At 44.6% G+C, this 13,403-nt stretch overlaps 1 protein-coding gene across 12 annotated transcripts in view; it reads right to left on the bottom strand.

The window, feature by feature from the left end:
- MAP7D2 (MAP7 domain containing 2) overlaps positions 1–13,403 on the bottom strand; it is a 112,708-nt gene that overhangs the window by 51,254 nt on the left and 48,051 nt on the right. For all 12 annotated transcript variants that reach the window (XM_081793681.1, XM_081793684.1, XM_081793680.1 and 9 more), the window contains 3 exons: positions 8,455–8,532; positions 7,236–7,399; positions 621–732 (listed from right to left, as the gene is read on the bottom strand). In XM_081793681.1, the coding sequence (XP_081649807.1) occupies positions 621–732; positions 7,236–7,399; positions 8,455–8,532 (354 nt within the window). The remainder of the gene's footprint in view (positions 1–620; positions 733–7,235; positions 7,400–8,454; positions 8,533–13,403) is intronic.

Below are 13,403 nucleotides of genomic sequence, written 5' to 3'. Positions count from 1 at the left end.
AAGCTAATATACAACTCCTGTGTAACAGAATGACAAAATCACAGTAAAGAAGGCACTGGAGAGGGAAAAGCTACCCAGAGACTAGTAACAATCCACACATTACATTAAGCACTTGAAAATTTAAAGATGAGCATGAACTGGAAAATGAAATAAATAAGTCACCTTGAAACAAAATGGGAAGAGCAACAAAAATTAATAATGAGGAGGGAAAAGCCCCAGCCCCTTTTGGAGGGTAACCGCTGCTCAGCCTTTCTGGGTCACACTGCAGTAGTGACTTAGGCTACTGCCATTTGACCTTCCCTGAAATCAGAGTATACCTAGGCTTGCCATGTGCATCTGGTTAACCAGGCTCTGCATTCATTTTCTTTGCTTTTCTTTTGTTTTACCTCAAAAAGCCCAGTTACTGTATCAACTGCTGTTTGCTAGCAAAAATAATGCACAGACCCCCTTAATGAGAAATACATATACAGGAAGGTTGGCATCACAGCTGATAAAGGTACCTGCAGATAACTACAAAGCATGCCCCAGATCCCGTGGGCACCAGCCTGTGCCCACGATCTTCTGCTTGACCCATGATCTCCCACCTGGGCCCTGCAATGCAGGGATAGCCCTACACTCACCATCACGTCCTCCAGGCCCTGTGGCCAGTGAAGCTCCCCATGAGCACTTCTTCTTCATCTCCAGTTGCTGTGTGCGCTCCAGGGACCGACGCATCATCGCCTCCAGCCGCTCCTGCCCAGTTCACATAAGGAAGAGCAACATTAACCACCCAGCCCCACTGTGCTGCCGAGCGGTGCTCAGGGTGAGTCACCAAATGGGTTTCTCTGTGTTAAGCATCCAAAACCTAGGCACACGTGCTCTACATCACACCAGCGAGATCTTAGTGGGTGGAGAGTAAACAATGCAGCTAGTGCTGGCTCCCAGCCCCAGGGGACAGGCTGCTGCGGCAGCCAGGCCTTGATTTGTTTAAGAATAATGCCAGACAAGCATTAACTCCTTCAGGCCTGTCTCACGTCCCATTTTGCCCTATCTACTAGAACTAGAATTGTGCTCTGGAACCAAGTGCATGCTCTCTAGTAGAAAAGCATAAAGCATTCTCATTTGATAAAATTTAAATTAAAATATAATTTGAATTTTTGTAGCCTTAAACATAACTTTCTGGAGTATACATACATGGCTTTGAGATCTATTTTACCAAGACCCATTTTCATCTTAGAACTTCTTAAAGGGGAATCAATCGTTTTCTACATTGTAACATTTTCCTGCTACATAGTATTCTGGGCATAATGCTGCATATTTCAAAATTTAAAAGAGACAAGAGTAGGGAACCTTCTGGCCACAAAACAAAGCATCGATGCATTCTCAACAGTTAGACGGGGGGGTGGGGGGGGGGTGGTGAGGAGAAGAACTAGACGGTTTCTAGCCAGAAGAGAAAAAACAACAACAAAACAAAACAGGCTTTTCTCTTACCAGAGCATTTATTAAAAAGCACTCTCCTGTGTTACCAAAGTGTTATATTCATAAACTTGGGTCTGACGGCTGGCAAATATTTCCTCAGCACTGGAGTGAAGCTGTTCTAATTTTGCATTCTCCACCACCCCAATGACACTGCAAATACCAAATCCTCTCCCTGACTCTACTACAGAAAGCCTGAAGCAAGGAAAACAGGTACATGCTGATGCCCTTTTGCCTTCATAAAAGCCAACCCTGAGACGCTTTAGGAATCCTAGCCCAATCTAAAACAAAAAGATAACTATTTTCTCATGGCTTGAATAAAAAGCAAGCAAAATTAATTCAGGGAAGCACCAACTGAGTAACCATGACTTCAAAATCAGGGAAAGGCTCCTCCTTTATTTTACTTACTAGAAACACAGAAAGGTCGCTTATGAGGTGTCTGGATCTATCCCTTCTGTCTATACCAGAGAGATGGGATGTGCATTATCTACATCTCAGCTTCCTCTGCATAATTTTTCTCTGAATAGCACTTTGCTAAGACATGGTCTCTCCAGGGACCTCTGAGTAGAAAGGGGATTTTTTTTCTCCTGTAAATCTCAGATTTTTATTTGCTCTAGCTTTTGGCTGAGACTCTACAATTATGAGTGTGCATTTCCTAGCAAAGTCCTGTCCTCATGACCCTGGCCCATTAAATTCTGACAGCCAAACCTCAGGGCCTACCCCAAGAAAAGTTGGGGGTTTAGAGGGACTAGAACGTCTTGACTATTTGACACTTGAAGTACGGTCGCTTGAGACCAGGACTGAAAATTATTTCATTATATGGATTTAACATGAAATATTTAACCAGTGACCTAATACAAGTGTTGAAACCTTTTACCTCGAGTGAATTTAGTATTGAGTGGGTTATGGGAGATTTCCTACATGCCAGAAGGATCTCACAAGACACTCCTTCATTTACTAGGAGATCAATGACAACTAAGAACACCAAGACTTGTCAGCCAAACTGAGCAGCTACATAGGGGTATAATTACAAGAGAATGTTCACCCAAAGCTATACCTACTCCTGGACTGTTCCGTTACCTTAAAGAAAAAAAAAAAAAAAAAAAAAACCTCTGCCATCCACCCCCTACCCACTGAGTTGGTGCAAATTCCACTGTTAGAGATACATTCCTTTGAATCATAAGCAGGTTTATGAAAATGAAGCTATCCTGAAGAGAAGACACAATTACTCTGTGTCACACACTTTTGCAGAGATGATGAAAAACAGGTGGTAATCAAACTCTATAGTATGAGACTTATGGAACTCAAAGTCATCAGAATGGGATAATTCAAATATGTCAAAGCACTGGTCCACTTCACTCTTGTTAGAGGTTAGTCCTATATTGTATTATCGTGTGTGTGTGTGTGTGTGAGAGAGAGAGAGAGAGAGAGAGAGAGACAGAGAGAGAGGGAGAGAGAGAGAAAGAGAGATGAAAGGAGGGAGGGAGAGGGAGAGAGAGATTTTTCTATTCCTTCATTGGATGGAATGGAAATAATCCTAGATTTGGAGTCAGGAAATATGGCTTCAAATCGCACCTCTGCCTGCCACTTTCTAGCCCTATGACCTTGAGTTAATAATTTAACATCCTTGGGCATAAGTTTTCTATCTATAAATGGGGATGATATTGATATTTTTGTAAACTCCCATGTATACTTACCTAAAGTTTTTTCCTCACGTTAAAAAAAGTGGGGATAACAGTACCCATATCACCAGATCACTCAAGTCTATGAGACAATAACTAGCATAATATGTCCTTAACCAACACTAGCTGAATCCAGATTTGAATAGGAAAAATTATTATTATTTTTTAAAAATGTTCATTTATTATTGAGAGAGAGAGAGAGAGAGAGAAAGAGAGAGAGAAAGGGAGAGAGAGAGCACACGTGCGCTCAAGTGGGGGAGGGGCAGAGAGAGGAAAACAGAATGTGAAGCAGGCTCCAGGCTCTGAGCTATCAGCACACAGCCTGATGTGGGGCTTGAACCCACGAACCATGAGATCATGACCTAAGCTGAAGTCGAAGTCGGACACTTAACTGACTGAGCCACCCAGGCACCCCTAAGAATTTGCATTTCTAACAAGTTCTCAGGTGATGCAGATGCTGCTGGTCCTGGGACCTCAATGTGAGAACCACTGGTTAGAGGAAAGGCTGAGCATAACAGAGCATGCAAGGAAGTTCAATCACACCAGAATAACACTATTAATAAATATTATAGCTGCATACTGCATACTGAAATTCCTGCCAAATTCTCGTTCTCCTGAGTATCACTGGATAATCAACAGAGGATGGGGAAAGGGCAAGGTAGATTCTTGTCCTGAGAATGTCCTCTACTGGGTAAGCCTTAGTGGAAGGAAGGAATGAGGGGACCTCACCCTTGACCCCTTTAACTCTGGCCTTAGGTCTGCCTGGATGAACTCAGAGGAGAACCAAGACCAAGGTGAGCCACAGAGTTGGCTGAGGAGTGTAAAAGGCCTCCAGCAGGACACTGCACAGGCAGTGTCGATGACCCAGACAGCCATCTCTAGCAGGAGTGGAGAGCTGGCTGTGCCTTTTCCACTGCCCTTACTACATGTGTTCTGGGGAACAGTGTGCGGACAAGCCCCCAAGAGGTTATCAGTAGGGCTCTGCAGAAGGTCTTTCTCTTTACAAACAGATGTCTCATCTGGCCAGAAGGCCATGTAGTCGCCATGGCCCCATGCCAGCCAATGCCCTCTGAGAGTGGCTAGCTCTCAGTTTAATGAAATTTTCGTTTTTACAGTCAGCTTGGTGGATTTTGCTAGGTATCAAGCAGTAAGAGTATGAGAAGTTGTGATGTGTCAAAAAATCCCACAGAGATGAAGCTACTCTTTGAAAGAGGGCTTTCCTGGTTATCTGTTTAACATGAGGACCATGGAGTTGGCTTCACCAAACCCCATTTCTCAGGGGCTCTAGTCAGGAAACCATACTTCGCCAAGTGGAGAATGGGTGAGTATACTGTGTTGTCAGTCTTAACCCAAGTAGGTGACAAGGGTTTGGTCCAGAAGCCTCAGTCTTGGGAGCTGTGTGGCATGTAAGGATTAGAAGAACCCAATTTGAGGAGAAAGCAGCCTTCAGTGAGGGAATGAGCTCAAGCTCAGTATCTCAAGTGGATACTGGACACCCCCTTCCCCAGGACAGGCCTGACCAGCCTCCAGCCCTTCCAGTCCTCAAAAGCCCAGGAAGCCAGGCTGTTTGTGGTGCCCACTTCGGTACTAGTAGATAGGAAGCCTCCTGGCCAAGTCTGGGGCTCACCCACACAGACATGAGGAGTTACCAAAAGTAACATCATGGCAACTCTATGGACATGGAACCAGACCAGGGCTAGGAGGGAGGGGTGGAGTCAACAGGTCTTTTATAAGCTCCTAATACCAGACCCAGAGATGTAGGACTTGGTGGGCAACCTGAATACTTACTAATAAGCTACAGTAGCAAAATGGGCTGCAATGGAATGAACCATTCCTATAGAGACTTTTCCCTGGTTGACAGAGACAGAACATGATAAGAAGAAGAAAAGATTGGAGAATCTCCACAGCCATGTGCCACGCAGGCAGCAGCACTGCTGAAGATCTCCATCGAACCATGAAGGCAAATGCACAGGGTTTCCTCTGGAAAGGGGCTCCTGAAGTGCAGACCTATCCATCCTCTCCAAAGATCACCCACAAGAATGCCAAACAGATCTCGGTACCAGCAGACTGCTGACGCTGCTGTGGTTACCAGGCCGGCCTGTATGTGGAAAGTCCCTAAGCTCCACCTGGGACTCTGGGGGCCCTGAGGGTGGGAGCAGTGGCAGAGGACGGCTGCTGTTTCCTTGTGTTGCTACACAACCATGGGAGGCCCAGGCTCTCAGCCTTGCCCTTCTGTGTCCGGGGAGAAGAGGGAAGCAAGCTCAGCTTGTATGTGTCATGACAAAGGTCAGGCAGCATCCTCCACTCCCCACCATCACCCATCTTAGGGGTGAAAGGAAACACACAAGGCAAATAGAAAATTATCTGGAAGTGCAATTGCTAAAGATTCAGCTGAAGTCACTGAAGGGAGTCTAATATTTCCGAACATTACTCTGTACAAGGTGCTTTGCTGGGCACTTTCACAAATGTCATTTCCTTCGGGCACCTGGGTGGCTCAGTTGGCTGGGCATGCAACTTCAGCTCAGGTCATGATCTCGTGGCTCGTGGGTTCGAGCCCCACATCAGGCTCTGTGCTGACAGCTCAGAGTGTGGAACCTGCTTCGGATTCTGTGTCTCCCTCTCTCTCTGCCCCTCCCCACTTGTGCTCGGTCTCTCTTTCTCAAAAATAAACATTAAAAAAAATTATTAAAAAAAGTCATTTGTGACCACCTCTGTTTTGGGCCGAGGAGAGTAAGTTAGAGGGTTATGAGCAGCTATGTGACTCGCCCCCAGCTACCAGCTTCCTAGTAGTGGAGCTGGGATTTGCACAGGGAACAGATGAAGCCATGTAGCTATCAGGCCACAGCCAGAAATGGCAAAGTAGGGCTAAGACCCTTGCAATGACTTCCCTTTGCTAAGAGGAACAAAGAAATCGTTATCGTTATCATATCATATGGTATCGTATTGTATTTTAGAGAGAGAGTGTGTGGGCAGGGGAGAGGGGCAAAGGGATAGAGAGAATCCCAAGCAGGCTCCACACTCAGGGTGAAGCCCGACGTAGGGCTCAGTCCCACAACCCTGGGATCATGACCTGAGCCGAAATCAAGAGTTGGATGCTCAAATGACAGAGCCATCCAGGCACCCCAGAAATCACCATTTAAATAAGGGGTGTATAGGCAAAGATGGGTCTAACTGTGTGTGTATGTGTCCATGTGCACATGTTCATGTTTTTTTTTTAATTTAAAAAAGAGGAAGGGGCAAAGATGTATAGTGATAAACCATTCAGCAATTTAAAAAGATACCAAATTTATTCAAATGTCTCTGAATCCTATAGTGCTAGCGATTAACAAGCCTCTATATTGTTCATACTAAACGATGAGTCATTATATCTTATGAATAAAAAATGATCATCATCTGATACAAGGCTATGATTACATCCTTAAAATATAGTTAAGAAAATCTATACCCCAACTATGCTTTCTAAATATATTTTCAAAGTTTAGTAACAAAGGACTCTGCAGAGGTAATTACATTCCATTTCTTTTTAAAAAGGTAACTGGAGAGAAAGGATGATTAAAGCAAGGAACCACATTAAAATTTAAATATACTAGCATCTTTGTAGTTAAAGGCAAACTATTTGCTTTTCCAGCTATGAAATATGAGGACCATCACCCTCTGCCCTCACCCTCTCCTCTGCCTTCAGGTCCCTTCCTCTAGCCTCATGTCCATCCAAGAGGCACAGGCTCACAGCACAACCCCCAGGGCTATATTAGCAGGTCCCTATCCATAATTCCTTCTGAGTCTCAAATTCAGAGAACATTAGGTCTGGAAGAGGCCTCGGAGACTGCTAAATCCAACCCCTCACTTCAGAGATAAGCAAATATCCAGACAGGCCAATTGGCTTGTCCAAGGTCACAGAGAAAATTAACACCTGAGTTGAATGAGTAAGTCTCTTCATTCTTATTCCATTGTTGCTTTCACTATACCATGTCTTGCTGCTGAGAGAAGACATGGTATGAGATGTTTTCTGTACCCTAGAGCTGGGCAGGACACTCAGATGCCCTTGAGCACCAAGCCCCGTGTGAGCCACTGAGAGGCTTGGAGGTCCTTGGACCTTACCTCCTCCTCCCGGAGTTTCTGCTTCCTCTTCTCTTCCACAGCAGCCCTCTTCTGATCCTCCCGCTGCCGCTGCTCTTCCAGTTTCCGCCATCGCTCTTCGATTTGCTTTTCATACTGGAGCTTAGCTCTTTTCTGTTTCTCCAGGATTTGCTGCTCCCGGGCAGCTGGGGGAAGGAAAGCAGAAGAGAGGTGTCATTACCAGAGCACCCCATGCTGTTTGGATTAAGACCAAAATGTAGATACAAGACTGAGACCAAAAAAGGAGCCCAGTGGGATTCTAGGCTACAGTGACTGAGATGAAGGGTTCTGGCATGTCTGCCACTAGCTGGGTGACCCTGAGCATGCTAACCACATAATCCTCTTCTGTGAAGTGGAGACCATCATGTCTGCAAAATCACAATGTTGTGAAGATTAAATGAGGCAATGCACGGAAAGTGCACAGTAACTGCCCTACACATGGAAGCTACAACTATTATTGCTATCCTTAAGTGAGACTTGCCACAATGGGCAAGCCATACACTAGGTTGAGAAATGAGTTCTAAGGGTACATACACTAAAAAACATGTTAACTATGCATTTCTCATAATTAAGACATTGAGCGAGGCAAGGGGGTATAAACTCAAGACACTCCTCTCTCAAGACATTTCCTAAAACTATCTACCTGGCTGTGTCAGGGAAGGGTTCCCTGGGAGACGCATTGTGTGAACCAACCACCAGGAGGCAATCGGGAATTTGAAAGCTCATTTGTCTCAATTCAGTGGGGAAACCACTATTTACCTACCTCCCAGTACCCTGTGGGGAATACATCATACCCTTCTGTCTATAGTTTGCAAGAGGTAAGACAGCTTTTCTCAAATGGGTTCCCATTCTAACACAGAAAATGTCTTAACTGCTTATTTTCTCAGTTCTGATGATGGCCTTTCTAGATGCCCTAGAGAGAGCATAAGTGAGGGCACATAATGGATGCCTGAGGGGGCGGGGTCAGTGATTGTTTCTCATTCTTTACCATCTTATCCACAGTCTCTAGCAGAGTGTCTAGAACACAGCAGAAGTTCAATGTTTGCTAAATAAGTGTAGATTTACCCCCCAGTTCTTCATGTTCATCTAGCAATTGTCCTAGCTCTCTTCCCATTCAGTCATAAACTCCTAAGGATCTTCAGAAAACACACCACCACATCTTTATGCCTTTGTACCTAAATAGCCAAAGGGCACAACTTACCAAGACATTTTTCTCTCTCTTCTCGTCTTTCTTTAGCTAGTCTTTGTCTCTCATCAGATCTTAAAAATCCATCCATGCCTATAAAAAATATAACATGATGAAATTATTTTTCCCTCTTTCCCTATCTGGTGAGGGTGAGGGGCCACTGGTCCCACACCCTGGGTGTGGCCATACACATACATCATCCATCACCATCACCATCATATGGGGGCCCAATCCACCATTCCCCACCACACACACACACACACACACACACACACACACACACACACACATACACGGCCAGGCCCTGAGAGCTGAGGGGTGACAGTCACAGCTTCACACTCACCCATCAAACTGCTATAGTGGCCCCAATCCCAATCCTGGAGAACCACACTCTTTCCCTAGTCCTCTGTCCCCAGGACTGGCCCTGGAGGGAGTCAGAAAGTGCAGTTAAGTGCCAAGAAGGTCTGGCAGTGTGCAGAAAAGCACACCAGGCCTCCCTGAGCCTGGCTCCCGGGGAGATGAGAAGCACAAAAGTGGACACAACTATTACACAGATAGTGAACATTCTATTTTCTGAAGGGAGCCAACTGCTGAGGGACATGTACAAGCTCCTTGAGTAAGCACTGAGAAATACAACATTGAATTTTGACTTTGGAACGGTTCTGTTAAATATGCTTCAATGTCAATCTTAGTATTTTATTTTTTTTACATTTTTTAAAACATTTATGTGTGTGTATGTGTGTGTGTGTGTGTGTGTGTGTGTGTGTGTGTGAGAGAGAGAGAGAGAGAGAGAGAGAGAGAGAGAGAGAGAATGAATGAATGAATGAATGAATATGAGTGGAGGAGGAGCAGAGAGAGACAGGGAGACACAGAATCTGAAGCAGGCTCCAAGCTCTGAGCTGTCAGCACAGAGCCTGATGCAGGGCTCAAACTCTTGAACTGTGAGATCTTGACCTGAGCTGAAGTCACATGCTTAACTGAGCGAGCCATCCAGGTGCCCCTCAATCTTAGTATTTTAGAATCAGAAAAAAAGAAATATAATGTGCTCCTGTTTGTCATTTAAATACCTACAACAAATAAAATGGAATAGAGGACAGCCCCCCTCCACACCCCCTGACACAAAATGTCCAGGAAACAACCTAGGAGCTCCACATCTCTACCCATCTTCTACAGGATCATAAAGAGCTTTTTGAATCAAAGACCAAATGATCTTTATGGTCATTTTAGGATTACAAATAATTTACTGCACTCAGTCACAATCAATCATTCAGGAGCATTACTTATATAACGTTCAGGCACAACATCTTAGAGAAATCAGCTTCTGTGTTAGTACAACCAGATTCACTTTCATGGTGCCTAGACCCTCCTTTCTGGTAATATCATATGCTGACTTTATTGTGTGCCTTGCTGCCACAGTTACTGCACCTCTTTTGGAGAGGTTCCTGTGACTGTCCAGGGGAAAGACCTGGAGACTTGGACTCAGTGTAGGTAGGAGGAATACAGATAGGGATGGATGTGATAAACACCAGATTGTCACAACTTCCCATGAGCATCTGATTTTGCAACCTGGATTGTGTATCAGGCATACTGAAGCTCAAGACTGAAATGCTAGAAAATCAACGTGGACTATAAGTACCATTACCCATGTCTGTTTTTAGTCAACTTTTTTTTTAATGTTTTATTTATTTTTGAGAGACAGAGCATAAGCAGGGGAGGGGTAGAGAGAGAAGGAGACACAGAATCCAAAGCAGGCTCCAGGCTCTGAGCTGTCAGCACAGAGCCCGATGCAGGGCCTGAGCCTGAACCGTGAGGACATGACCTGAGCCGAAGTCAGGCACTCCATCGACTGAGCCACCCAGGTGCCCCATGTTTTTATTTAGTCAAGTCTTAATAATTATGATGCTACCAACAACATGATCATCATCAAGAATCTGAAGGCCCTACAGAGAACAAACTGAGGGTTGATGGGAGTGGGGGGTTGGGGAAATGGGTGATGGGCATTGAGGAGGGCACTTATTGGGATGAGCACTAGGTGTTGCATGTAAGTGATGAATCATGGGAATCTACTCCTGAAGCCAAGACTACACTGTATGTTAGCTAACTTGATGATAAATAAAAAATAAAAATAAAATAAATTGAGGACACTAATCTAAAAAGAATCTGAAGATCCAATTTCTTAGATCATCATTGCTGGCTCCCCACAGTCTGATCTCAAACTCTCTTCCCAACTTGACCTTAGCACTGGCCCTTTCTTCCACACACCTTCTAGCTCAAAACACTCTTTCTCTCACATCCTCCTTGTACCTATTAAAACCCCACCCACCTTCAAGATCCCACAGTTCCCCAGACCCCATGATGCTCTGTGCTCCCATACAGTTGGCAGAACCCTCATTTCATTCTTCTTGGCTGCAGAGTTCTCCTCTGACTCAGTCTCCTTGGAAGGAGGGAGAGGCTACGGAGGCAAGGGTGGCTTATGTATTTCTGGGTCACCTCAGCTCAGGGCACTGTCCCCCAATAGTGCCCCTGAGGTGTACATACAATGCTCAAAGGTAGGTATGTAGTCAGTGAAAGGGAAACAAAACCAGGTTTCTCTTTTCTCTGGCACTTTCAGGCTCTAATATCTCCCTCAAGAGTTTAATTAATAAGATTTTTTCTGTGTGAAAAGTTACAAAGAGAAGCTTAGGACCCCCGAACAGATGCTTGTTTCTGTCAGCACCTATATCAACCTGTCCATCCTAGAGGGACCTAACTTTATTGTCCATGCCACCTTTCAGATGTTTATGGGCCTGCCCTCTATCTGAGGTACAGCCAAAGAAACACTGAAAATGTTCTTCAAAAAGAAGAAAAAAACCTGAAGGTTTAAAATGGCCAAGCACATTTGGAACTGGCCACATTACCCAGAGGCTTTACAAACAGAAGTCACTCTGTTCCTGGGATATGCATGATTTTAGGCTGCCCCCTTGTGGCCACTTGTAAGAGTCACAGCTACAAATCCTTTCCTTTCCAGAAAATCTTCATTATGCTCATAGTCATCATCATGTGCTTCAGAGTAGGAGGTGACGCAGTTCCTATGCACTTCTTGGATTTACTTGGCTCAATCACCCTATAATGGAGGTACTCTATTTCAACCCTCATAGGCTCAGAAATGGAGGCACAAAGAGGTTAATTAACATGTCTGAAGTCACACCATCAGAAAGTGGAGAAGCCAGATCCCAACCGAAGAATCTGACTCCAGGACTCACACTCTTAATTACTGCTTTACTGCTAAGGAAGAAATGTAACAACTTGATCTCCATGCCCATGAATGAAAGCTGTGACCCAGTATCACACACAGGGAAGAAAAAATCTCATCCTTGTCCCAGGAATAAGCCTGCAAATGTGGAGAGAGGTATAAATCTAACTCATCAGAGAAGTATCAAGTAAGCACTGCTGTGAGCCAAGCACTGACCGGCTGGGCGCAGATCTGGCCACTGCTCAAGCAGACTAATTATTTGCTTCCTCTTCAAACTAACGGTTTGGAAATGTTTTAGAGAGGCTGATGCTGGGTGGGTAAAGGGAGTAGCCAGAGAATCCTGGAGACAACTATGAAAAGCAATTCTCCTTTGGCCTGAGGAGGGTGAAGTGACTCAAACAGTCCAAATGGGTAAACTAGAGTCTCTGTACAGTCACACGGCAGCCACAAGCCACATATGACTACTTCAATTTAAAATAATCAAAGTTAGGGGTGCCTGGGTGGCTCAGTCAGTTAAATGTCTGACTTCAGCTCAGGTCATGATCTCACAGTTTGTGAGTTTGAGCCCTTGCGTTGGGCTCTGTGCTGACAGCTCAGAGCCTGGAGCCTGCTTTGGATTCTGTGTCCCCCTCTCTCTCCGCCCCTCCCCACCCTTGCACTCTGTCTCTGTCTCTCAAAAAATCAACATTAAAAAAATTTTTACATAACCAAAATAATCAAAATTAAATGCTATTAGGGGCTCCTGGCTGAGTCAGAAGAGCATGTGACTCTTAATTTTGAGGTTGTGAGTTCAAGCCCCATGGTGGGTGTAGAAATTACTTAAATAAATAAACTTAAAAAAATTAAATGCAGTTAAAAGTTTAGTTTCTCAGCACACTGGCCACATTTCAGGTACTCACTAGCCACATGAGGCTAGCAGCTATCATACTGGACAGCACTTAAAAGAGAAGTCTGGCAGCTCCTTCCTGTGATTCTCTCCCTTAACACTTAGCTACTCTGGGACACATGGATAAGGAAGATCTCATAGTTCTATCAGGGTTGAGCTTTGCTGAATAAGTGAGACTGGGTTAGGGCCTCATTCCTCCACACAGCATCAGCCTCTCCTGATTGCAAGAACTGTCAAGCAATCATTTCTAGAACATTCATTTGAAGAGAAGCCACATAATTAACTCATATCTCCATCTTCTATCTTGTAACTTTCCATGACTCTGCAGGAGCCCCGGCTGAGAGGCTCCAGGCTTATCCTGGGGTAGAGCATGAACCACACAGCCCCTTTTTGTTAGGGGCCATGGACTTAACCAGTTATTACCATTAGTGCAACACAGTCAGAGGAATCAAGGCAGATCATGATTAACACAGCAAAGGCAATTAATACATGAACATTAACAATACCAAGAGACCTCCTCTAAAATCATGGTATACTTATAGGTTAATGCTGAATTTGGTTCCTAAAAGTAGCCTTCTTCCTGTATGGCCTGAAACCTTAAAGTGTTTATAGTTTTCTTACTCAATCATCCTTTGTCCATTGTACTTTGTACTATATGCATATCCTTGTCTCTCTTTTATTAAACCAGAGACCCAATTTTATCTCTGAACCCCATGAGAACAGATGGAGAATAGAACTTGCCAGGGGGTAGGGAAGAGGGGCAGAAGGGAGGAAGTAGGTGGCTACAAAAGGGCAGCATGAAGGATCCTTGTGGTAATGGAAATGTCCTCTATTCTTAACTGTACC

The sequence above is a fragment of the Panthera onca genome, chromosome X (assembly GCF_046562875.1).
Source record: "Panthera onca isolate mPanOnc1 chromosome X, mPanOnc1 haplotype 2, whole genome shotgun sequence".
Lineage (NCBI taxonomy): Eukaryota > Metazoa > Chordata > Mammalia > Carnivora > Felidae > Panthera > Panthera onca.
The sequence above is the reverse complement of the archived record's forward strand: the minus strand, read 5'-3'. Positions and strand labels throughout refer to the sequence as shown.